Source organism: Macrobrachium nipponense, chromosome 31 (genome assembly GCF_015104395.2).
Source record: "Macrobrachium nipponense isolate FS-2020 chromosome 31, ASM1510439v2, whole genome shotgun sequence".
Classification (NCBI taxonomy): domain Eukaryota; kingdom Metazoa; phylum Arthropoda; class Malacostraca; order Decapoda; family Palaemonidae; genus Macrobrachium; species Macrobrachium nipponense.
The window spans coordinates 27,897,284-27,909,044 of NC_061093.1; the positions used below are offsets into that span (position 1 = coordinate 27,897,284).

At 38.6% G+C, this 11,761-nt stretch overlaps 1 protein-coding gene across 5 annotated transcripts in view; it reads right to left on the reverse strand.

Moving 5' to 3' along the window:
• Window positions 1–4,013: 4,013 nt before the first annotated feature.
• The window catches only part of LOC135206723 (uncharacterized), an 8,026-nt gene continuing 278 nt past the window's right edge, over window positions 4,014–11,761 (reverse strand). For 3 of the 5 annotated variants that reach the window (XM_064238175.1, XM_064238173.1, XM_064238177.1), the window contains exons 2-4: window positions 9,094–9,260; window positions 7,028–7,173; window positions 4,014–4,815 (exon numbers count right to left, since the gene is read on the reverse strand). In XM_064238175.1, the coding sequence (XP_064094245.1) occupies window positions 4,282–4,815; window positions 7,028–7,173; window positions 9,094–9,178 (765 nt within the window). In that variant the 5' untranslated portion in view covers window positions 9,179–9,260 and the 3' untranslated portion in view covers window positions 4,014–4,281. Of the gene's footprint in view, window positions 4,816–7,027; window positions 7,174–9,093; window positions 9,261–10,489; window positions 10,774–11,761 lie in introns of those variants that run through there. The other 2 variants (XM_064238176.1, XM_064238174.1) reach the window with 2 other exon arrangements.

The window sequence follows — 11,761 nt, forward strand, 5'->3', positions numbered from 1 at the left end:
AACCCACCTTGAAAACCCTTTGAGGTGGAACCGAAAAAACAGCAGGAAAAAGTTGAGAAAATAAGGAGAGAGAAGTCACTACGAGTAACCACCGGAGCACCTAGCGCTGACATTGTGCAGGTGGAGAACCAAGTGTGCGATACATAGTGCTTTCATAACGGGTTACGAACTGCGGAAGCAATGGGAGCCGCAGAAGGAAATTACCAGCTACCCTAAGAAGGGGGCCGAGGGCACAAAAGGTGCTAACTACGATGCAGACGAACTACCAACGGCCGTAGCCACCCCCCCCCCCCCACCCCCCCCCCGCAATTACCGCAGTAAGCATGTTACGTCTCACACACCTAAGGTATATAAATGGGAAACGAAGAAGGAAAGCTTTACTAACTACCCTATGAAAGGAGTGGGTGGTGACAACCGGTATCAATACAGTCAACGATGGCGCAGATGAATCTCCAACTGCCGTAGCCTGCTAAAAAACTACGGAGGACACACTACGTCTTAAAACAAGTAAGGATGAAAATACGTAGTTGCGGATACCGCCTTGAAGCATCAACACCAGCAGCCTGAGAACTACAGGACCCGTGGAAGAGAGAGAGAGAGAGAGAGAGAGAGAGGAGAGAGAGAGAGAGAGATTGAAATCCTCTCCAAATTTCAGGATGAAACAATGAAACTCTGGTTCTGCTGAGATATTGGCAAATAAAAAAAAACAGGATGAGGGAGAAGACTCCGAAGCAACATCCGAAGAATGAGCAGCTAAAGAAGATTGTGTAAAGACATCATAAGTTTTAACCAAAAAAACTGGGCGAGAGAGAAAACTAGACCGACTCTGTTCCCCAAGATAATCTGAGAAACATTAGAAATTCAGGAAAATTATCAAGACGTGATCGTGAATATAGTCCGTATTGAAGCTACAGTAATTGACTTGCGTTAATTCGATTTACGATGGGGTTAGTATTTAAAATCGGCACTACATGCAAATAAGTCTTCCTATATCTCTCGCGAAGCTGGCGTAGGCAGCATCGTGCCTCAGACAGCGAGATTGTTGGGTTTAAAAATAGAATTTAGGCCAAAGGCCAAGTATTGGGACCTATGAGGTCAGTCAGTCCTGAAGGGAAATTGACAGAATAGTGTTTGAAAAGGTGTAACAGGAAGAAAAACCTCTCTTTTTGCATAATAAGTCAAGTGTTAGGAGAGGGTGGAAAATAGGATGAAGAGAGAATATGAAATCAGGAGAGAGAGAGAGAATTACAATCGTCTGGGATGAAGAGCGGATATGAAATCAGGAAAGTGAGAGAGAGAATTACAATCGTCTAACATCTCCACCTCCATAAACTGCACCCTCTTCTAAGTTAAAAAGGTATTATCTTAATGATAATATACTCGTATAACTGGGTACAGCTATGAACAACCGAACGAGAACTTGTTGCTAATGCGATCGAATCGTATAGCAACATCACTTTATTGTATTCATCCGCGTGCGACGGTAATTACTGTATTCATGTTATAAATGTAGCTGAAGCTGATGAGGCAATATTACGTGCATCAGCAACCTGAACAGATGTCCCAAGCTTTTGTATTAACTCAAACGCAGCCGTGATAAAAGAAAAGTAATAGCATGAAAGAGCTCAGTTACTGTTTTTACCACCAACAAATGGGATTAATGAAAAGTGTATAAAGTGCAAGGTTCGTAATACCTATGAAAACAAGTGAAAACGAACGGAATCGCTAAATTTTACGCCATCTAACCTGAGGGAAAAACTAGCTTCCAATGAGACTTATATATATATTAGTGAAATTTTGGCCTTAAATTACATCGTAAGACGAACAGTATGACTTCGTTCCACAAGTTAAGTATCCACATATTCATTAATATGCTAACTAGGAACAAAAACATTAGCCGAGACCAAGTGATATGGTTGAATCTGGAGCCAAGGAAACAGACAAGCCGGCAACCATTATCTGTCTAAGCCACGCCTTCTTACAACAGCGCTGTTTGACGGCAAAGCTTTAGTAATTGTAATTTGATTGAAAAGTAATAAATTAATATTTTACGGTAATTAAATTAACTTTATTAGGGCTAATATTAATTTCAGTTGTCACTGTAATTTGATAATACGACTGGTAATTATTTGTAACTGTAATTGACATAAGCACAATGTAATTACTGACGGCATTTAGTCTGTTAAACGTATGAAGACGTCATACATACGAATTCCTTATATTTGACATCTGATATGCCAACAGATACCTTATTGACCAAGTTGAATGTCAACGTTGTTGAAAATACGTCTCCTTCAAGACGTTTGTACAAACATGGCATAAGTGAGGAAGTGTTGTTACGTTAGTCACGCTAGCCAATCAGGACAGAATGATGGATACGGCGACGCAAACCAGTATTTGTCATTAGCTGATTCCAGAGTGAATGACTGCCGAGTTAGTTTATACTACGCTAATATGATAAACATAATACAATTATAATGCTTTAGTCGGACAGAATCGGATCTTCATTCTGTTCGATTACATTCATATTGAATTATCCTACCTAAGATCGGATTCTCGTTCGTTTTGTTTTTTTTTCATTACACCTGTACTGAATTATCCGAAGTCAGAATGCCTTGAGCCTACAACGTTAGCCATTAAAAAAAAAAAAAAAAAATCACTCTACCGATATGTGGTACCGTGAATACTTAGGCTAGGCTAGGCTACTGTATATGCATACGATATATCATCGTGAACACTAGGCTAACCGTAGTTAATTTTATTAGACTCTCTACATACTGGATTATCGTAAGTCAATATGCATTGAACAGAGAATTAGTTGATATTAACAATTATCGTATCGTATAAGTAGAGGAAAGTAACCTTAAAGGCGAAGGAGTAGTACTCAACCCTTCAGAACCCGACAGACCCGAAACCAGATCTGAAAGACCAACCATGGCCTAAAAGCTTCTGATGCAAGTAACTCGAAGCAGGAAAAACCCAAAGAGGCTCTAAGGACACTGTCGCTCTATAAACTACTACTTATAATGGAAAACCAACCCTAAGAAGCCTGCACTTCTCTTCCTAAACACTATTTAGCATGTTATCCCTACTCGTCTGTATCTGACCTAATTTTTTTTATCATCCTGAGAACTTACACATCGAGAGAAGGGGAATCTGCTGCCAACACTGCCTGCTCCGCGCCGGGGGGGCCGGCAGAACCTACCCACTCGGAGGCTTGTGGTTCTCCATTACCCCCAGCACCCGTTAGGGCTGGTTCTGGAACAGGCAGGGGGGCTGAAAAAGAACGATTAGAATCAACTATACTACTAATACCACTATCTCTATTTTGGTTCAAATATTCGTCAGGCTAGAAATATGCTTAACATATGACCTGTCCACTAATTTCTAGAATAACTAACTAATATTTCCTTGTCTCCTGACCAAGACAAACATCTCTGACTGGTATTGCACTGAACCTTCCTACACGAAATAACAAAAAGAACGTCGATCATGTGTGAGGGTACTCATCCTACGCTTGAAGGCGTGCAGAGCCGATGAGCACCAATATCCAGCAGTAGGAGGCTCGATCGTCGTAAAAGGCTCGATCGTCAAACTGTAGATGAAGCAGAAGCAGAGGCGTTTGCAGACGGCGACGACGTTTATTTTCTAACTTATCCATAGCGAGTATAAAGTGCTATCCAAAGTAAAACGGGAGAAAAAACGTTAATAACAGTCCAAGGTCGTAATCTGTATCCAAAATACGAAAACTCTTTGAGTGGGGTCGGGCTAAATGACCAAAAGTTCGCCTGATGTGGGACTGATCCGCACAGCATGGCGAACAATAAACAATTGAGGAGAAAGGCCACTGGTGGCCGGTATTTGCGGCAGCGTTGCCAATGGTAACACAGGTAACTCATTGGACTAGATTTTACCTGCAGCGTTGGTAACGCTGACAGTTAAAATTACCCACTTAGTGGGTAAATATATGGGGATATAGTTCGGGCTGGTCAGTGACCAGGGCTAATTCAGGTGTTCAGGGAGTGTATTGCAATATATTGTTTTCTGTTAAGAAGAGCGGATACCAGGTGAAAGCAAGACATGAGTTTGGGATAGACCAAAAATTGAGCTTCACACCAAGACCTACATTAAACATTGTTGTCACTTTTCATATATTTAATAAAAGAGCAATGAACGTAGCCTCGGCGGACTGTAAAATAAAACGAACTATTCACATTTGCTAATTGTCTCCCTTGCCTCACCTTGGCTATGTTCCTGGAAAACTTTGATAACAAAGCATCATCAGCCTGGCCAGACAGGTATCTGTTGACCATTGAAGTTCATGAAAGGAGGGTTGCGGTTATGCTGGTGGTGCCGATGATTATGACCGGGCGAAAAACTAACTGGGGTATGACTAACCCCTGCCGTTCGTCCATTTGATGTAGAACCGTGGTGATGATGCTGATGTCCATGTATATGGCCTGGCACGTGGCCTAGACAGTGTTCCAAGTACTGTCCACATCTGTCGAACGTTGACGCTAGGTCCTGGTCGTTTATCACAATGGTGCCCCCGGACTGAGTAAGGGTAAAGCCATCTGGCCTGCTGTGAGGATGGGGATGACCTCCTGGCGGCCTCCCCGGAGCGGGCGCTGAAGCAACTGGATTGCCTCGCGTCTGAGAAACAGGTGCAGTTGGGTTGTTTCTGTTCTGTGCGCGCAGCTCAGCGATCTTTCGCCACAGAATTTGCTCCCTCGTTGGAGGCTGATTTACTCTGTCCAGGACGACGACGGGAGGACGCCCCTGCGCTCTTTGATTTGGGCTGTCGATGATGGATGCCTGCAATGAGAAGGAATGTGCAAATAGTAGTTTGTTGAAAATGATATAGTCCCTTACGACGTTCCTGATTGGCTGTTGAAAAGCCAATCACAGGGCTGGAAACTCTCTGTCTCTCTCGAGAGTTCACATAGGCAGGAGGCTTGCCGTTCCACCTCTCTTCAGGGATACTTTTGAAGGACGTATCTCTAAAGAGAGATTGAACATACATCCTGCCTATGTGAACAACTCTCTATATCTTGGTGACATCGAACCTGACTGCACTACGTGAATCCCATTTGAATATACTCATCACATGATCAGAGGTGATATACGAAGAAAAAAGAAATGTTCTGTGCTATCAACAGAAATACGAAAAATTAACTGAACAAAAAATTATGAATTAGTTGGTACACAAGAAAAAGGCGCTAATGAGGAGCATGGAAAGTATTAGAACACTAGAACGCTGAAAGGCACCACTTTCTGGGAAAGGCAACAGATGTTTATTTATTTTTAATACAATGAATAAAAATAAATAAATAAATAAATAAAAATAATTAATTAATTAATTAAAAATAAATAAATAAATAAATAAAATTAAATAACAAAATTGCTCTCAATAGCAACAGACACAAAGTAGCTAGAAAAAACTAGTAGTTGATACTGAGGAGAAATCATTACTAGCTCTTTGAAATGTGTCAGAGATATCAAAAGCAACAGCAAACGGTTTTTTGGAAGTCTTCCTAATACTTCCAAACTTCAGAGAGATGGTTATCAGTAGATTATATACTTAACTGAAACTGGTGATCCAAACGAGAAAGATGATTCTTATGGTGCTGCATAGCATAAGAGTTAAGAGAAAGGTTTAACAGTTTAGCAAGAGTAAGATGAAAGGGGAACAAAATTGACTCAGACCATTTGTGCATGCACCTGTCGAGAACTGATATTTCATAAAAGTTATGATGATCCCTTACGCAGATTTGGAAATTACGAAGCTATTCAATTATTAAGATTTTACCCAAGTTTCACGAGATGGTAGCAAATTCAGACAACTCCCAAGAGTTTTCTCTAACTTTGGCGTTTTCCCCTAGAGCAACTCCTCTGTTTCCCAAATCGTATGCATTGGATAATTTGTTAATTATTTAATAGACAAAGGAACAGAGACAGGAAGTATGAGGAAAACAGAGGAGAAGAAGATGGATGTAGCAGAAATGAGATTGGTGAGATGGATGTCGGGAGTAACAAGGGAAGATTTGATTAAAAATGAGTATATAAGAGAATCGTCAAAGGTAGTTGAAATATTAAAAAAAAAAAAAAAAAAAATTCAGGAGGAGAGGCTTCGATGGTATGGACACCTGTTACGAAGAGAGGAACAACATATTGGAAGACATACGATAAAAATGGAAGTACGGGGTAGAAGGAAGAAGGGAAGACCAAGAAAGAGATGGCGTGATTGTGTAGGGGAAGATATGTTATGGAAAGGTATTAACGAGAACGATGCACCGGACAGAAATCGATGGAGACGACTCATTCATAAAGGCGACCCCATATAAAAATGGGTTAAAGCTTGGAAGAAGAAGAATAATTTAACAGACAAAGGTAATATTTCATAAATTAAATTCCTCTACTTCTCCTCTGATTAGTTTGCTCGATCACGGTTACATAACCAAATCATGCAAACACGTAGCTGTTTCACCTGTCCCTTGATGTTCTTCTTCTTGCTAAATAACCTGACTTTGTTGAAAGTTTGTCGTTAAAAAGGTGATCCTACATTTTTCGCGACAAACCCATCCCCGGTATAATATCATAAAGCTAAGTTATTTACTCTTGGCTGAAACGAATCAAACAAATTTTATATTTACAAGAACTATATGAATATAATTATCTATGGTGCATCACTATACTGTGACCGGAAAGAATGAGTAAAAACCCATAATAATGTATATGAGGGACTGTATTTTTCCAAAATACAAAAACGTTTAAAGCAAAAATGGAGCTGTCGACCGTTTGCACAACGGTTCTTTTCGGTTGGCTGAATAGGACCTTTGTATGAACGGTCGAAAGCTCCCTTTTGTTTTTGTTTTTTTAACCTTTTCTTGTATTTTGAAAAAATGCAGTCTCTCATATACATTTTTGTGTCTTTTTACTCACGAATACAGCTGATTAAAGTAACTTGAAACCACTTGCTGGGGGCACGGTTCAAAATCGTTTTTCCTTCGAGAATTTCGTAACTTACCACAGACGGAACGTTCGAAGGCCTCGACTCTGTGAAACGTTTGAATCGACGGAGCTCCTGGACTTCCAAATTGGTTGGCGATGGAAAAGTCCGTCGTTCTCCTCTGGAAGGGAGATCTTCCAGGTTATCGCCAGCAAAATATTGAACTGTAAAGAGTGAAATAAATGTTGTTACATGCATATAATGAATATCATAAGCGGTTGTTATAAAATTATAAAGGGTGTCCATAGTCCCAGTACCATTACAAATTTAGGCCAAGCACTGAGACCCATAAGGTCATTCAGCACGGAAATAGAAATTGGCAGTAAAAGGTTTGAAAGGTGTAACAGGGGGAAAACATCGCAGTTGCACTATGAATCAAGGGTTGGGTGAGGGTGGAAAGTAAGATGAAGAAAGAGTATATGAAAGGAGGTACAGTAAAAGGAATAAAAGAGGCACGCTGCAAAGAACCTTAAGTAATGCCTACAGTGCACCACATGAGGGTGCACTGACGGCACTACCCCCACCCCCACCTTACGGGGACATATAACAGAGTAATGCAGTTTTTTGTTGTTGTTGTTGTAGATTGAAATGCTCAGAATGTAAACTTGAGGAAATGAAGATTATTCTACAAAAAACTGCATTACCCTGTTATATGGTTTCTGATTAATTAATACATGTAATGGTACTGGGTCTTTATGGACACCCTATAGAATCTGAGCACACGCACACAAGGATCTCCTGAAACTTCGTTTTCAGTATGTTTTCCGGACATCTTGTGAGATAAGACGAATCTGATCATATTTCTACGAAATTTTCTTGGTGAAAATTGCTTTGGAGATGTTTCTCAAATGGCCCCCAGTAGCTTACGAAACTATTTTTTTTTTACTGTGAGTCTAGTTTACACCATCAAACAGTAATGTTTGCAATAAATTTTTATAGTTTTTGAGCTATTTGTGCATTTTTTTTTTTTACCCAATACGCCACTGATTTACTTTTATAAACAAATTAAACATTTTATGCGGAACCGGTTGGAATGGAAAATCGATCAGTAATCTTGTTGTGGCCACATGCTTATTAGAAAAAGGTAATATAGAGCTAGTTTGACACGAAAGTATAATTAAAAGAATAAAAAAAATAAATAACCTGAAATAGGTTACACGCATAAAAGAAAGCCATGTAATTCAGACTAATTTTCCTTGCCAGTACTTTTGACGTGCCTAGTTTCTCGAATTCTACTGCTAATTTGACACGAAAGTATAATGAAAAGAATAATAAAAATAGAATAACCTAAAATAGGTTACACGCATAAAAGGAAGCCATGTATACTTCAGACTAATTTTCTTTCCAGTACTTTTGACGCGTCTAATTTCTCGAATTCTACGTGAAAAACACTGAAGTTTTCACGCAACGGGACATCTGATGAGCGGTGCATTTTCTTGTAAGTAAATCAAAGATAACTAGATTTATGTGTAGTAGACAAAGCTGCTTGAGGAACTCAGATGAACTTCTGCACGCCAAAGTCGACCAAGGGATTTTCCAGGTCACCCTGGAGGTATCTGGAAAATCCCTCCTGGAACTCGTTTTCGCCAGGGAAATTCGGCGAGGGAATTTTAAATGGGCACAAAATATTAAAAAGAATATAAAAAGTCTCGAAGGATCGTAGGGGAGAAGGCAGGTATAAAGCGACCTATTTCACATACCCATGTAGAAAATTGATAGTTTATTTTATTTTATTTTATTTTATTTTATTTTATTTTACTTTTATTTTATTTTATTTTATTTTATTTTATTTTATTTATTTATTTATTTATTTATTTATTTATTTGTTTATTTATTTATTTATTATTTTTTATTTTATTTATTTATTTATTTTTTTTATTTATTTATTTATTTATTTTATTTATTTATTTCATTTATTTATTTATTTATTTACTGTTAATCAAAGAATTATAAAGTCATAGTTAAAAAAAAAAGAAGTCTCGAAGGATCTTAGGGGAGAAGGCAGGTATAAAACGACCTATTTTACATACCTATGTAGAAAAATTATATTTTTTTTAATCAAAGAATTATACAATCATAGTTACCTTGGCGATGCTGTGTTGTCAAGCTGTAAGTTGACGAAAGGACCAGAAGAATGAAATACGTCCATCTTCTTGCTATCAGAGGCATTTATGGCTTTGAATGAATGAATTATGAACGGATGATGTCTCGAACACGTCAGTTGGTTCCTTTCGTTTCATAAGTTATTTGCCTGAAAAAATACAAATGTAAACTTTATAAAACCAGTAAGAAAAAAAACCGATGACAGATGCTCATTCATGCAAATGATGATTTCACAAGGAATTATGTCATCACCATAAAGACAAAAAACTTTATTTTAACACTAAATAGAATCTTTGCTAGCAGCTTTATAAAGTGTTGCATTGTGCTTTGAACAGGTAATTTTTCTATAGAAATATTTGTCTCCGTAAAAGCATATAATCTTATCTGTAACTTTGTTTTTTGTTTGTATGGTGTTTTTACGTTGCATGGAACCAGTGGTTATTCAGCAACGGGACCAACGGCTTTACGCGACTTCCGGACCACGTCGAGAGTGAACTTCTATCTCCAGAAATACACATCTCTCGCCCCTCAATGGAATGTCCGAAAATCGAACTCGCGGCCACCAAGGTGGCACGCCAATACCATACCGACCACGCCACTAAGGTGCTAACATTGTTTGTTAACTTGCTTTCTCCAGTTCTTGAAGCTCACATTTCAAACTCCCCTGTCAAGATGTTATTCCCTCTTACCGTCAATTTCATTTTCTTAAAACGAGACACATTTATGGTCGTCAGCTCCATAAAAATAGAAAATAATCTTCAACCATCTTGATTAACATTTTCCTTGTCTGAGTGTAAGTTTCCTTTAATTTTGGTATCATAATCCCATTTTTCTGTTTATCTTTGTAGTTTTTATAATAAACTGTTCTTCATTATGTCTTTCCGTAAACGCACACAAACTTTGTAAGCCCCAACTTTACGCGCCAAATTGCGTGAAGAGGAACCGTAAGAATTAGGAGTAACAAGAATGAAGTTTTCCTCAACTTGAAGACGTTTCCTGAAGAAGAATTGATGCAGCCCTGTCAGCAAAAGACAATAAAGAATGAAAATACTCTGACTTCAAGCTGGTCCACGAGGGATTAACGATCTTTTTTTCTTCTTTTTTTTCGATTTGCTCATCATCACGTTTTACTACTATTTATTTCATGGTATATGCTTTGGTAAGAGATAGTTCTCTGAAAAACTAAAACGTATTTGTTATGCATTTTTCTGCGCTTTTATCTGTTTCAGCTACAGGTACCCACAATAATTCTGAAAGATCACTGACCACTGGTACGCTATTAATACGCGGTAAAGGTTCACTTATGGATATCCAAAGCTTCTATCCTTAATTTCATAGGTACAGACACAAACACACACACACACACGCACAGAATACCTTGAGAATTATTTCTACTCTGTGAGGGGAGAGGATCACCTTGCACAAGCACTCCACATTACAACGAGCCAACGACTGGTATACTGATCACTCGCTCCTGTTTTCTCACTCTCTCTCTCTCTCTCTCTCCAGAGAAATGAACTCCAGCACTGCTCGGTCCTCGCAGAATCCTGCACCAGCAACCAGCCCAGCTGGCAGCTGGTAAAAAGCCAAGGGGGAAGGCCGGAGACTTCGGGAAACCCAAGGGACTTTGGTTCCTGAATCGCCGACGAGTCAAATGCGAGCTGACTGGCGGGAAAGTACAAAAAAAAAAAAAAAAAAAAAAAGGAAAATAATGGTAATAACCATAGCTATGATGATAACTATTGTAATAGGGATACCGGCGTACAAACAATGGTTATGATTAAAGGAACGCTAGACCTACTCGTATTATCTTCACAAAAAATTATTAGTATTCCTCTGATACCGGCGTGCAAATCACGATTGCGATAAAAGAAACGCTAGGTCTATTATGAACACAAGAAACATTAGCGTTGTTATGGTATGCCACAAATAGTTTCAAACACTTGTCACAATTTTAGATTATACTTAACAGTCAAGGTAATTTTTTTTCTTTTATCTAGAACTTATGTAAAGATCCTTGTTATCAAACAAACTAAAAAATTTTTGTTTCTTTTTCGAAGAATTTTCTTGTACCCTACGTTACTTTATCTTTTGTATTGTTGCCTTTCGGGGATCTAAGTTTTATCTTACCCGCAGGTACACTTTTATAGTTAGATTACCTGAATACAGCTTTTAATTTTAACCAGAGATTTCCATGATGAATACATTTGACCAGAATGTACAAACTACAATATCATCTGGGCATATGAGGCACAGGATGGAGAAGCGTAGTAACTGTAATTTGGTTGCCAAGTAGTCATTTTAGCGAAACTCATTCCCTGAAGGTCACAGGCTGGTCATTAAGTACACCGAAAGGTTTTCGACCACGCCTTCAAGAACCATGGCTGACTTAAATGCACTGGTTAAATGGCTGGATTTGTCTCAGACAAGCAAGCAAAAGGAACATTTTTCTAATTGTTAAGTGTCACACACAGTTCGTCTTTCTATCTCTCTCTCTCTTTTTAATAATTATTTAGAGAAATACCCAGTCAGTAGCAGAGCACACAATTTAGAGGATTATGTGAACACTTAGAAAAAAAAAACTGCCCTTATATCACAGTGGCATCTCCACACTAACAAAATGGCCTTTAGAATCCGTACTCATTGCTG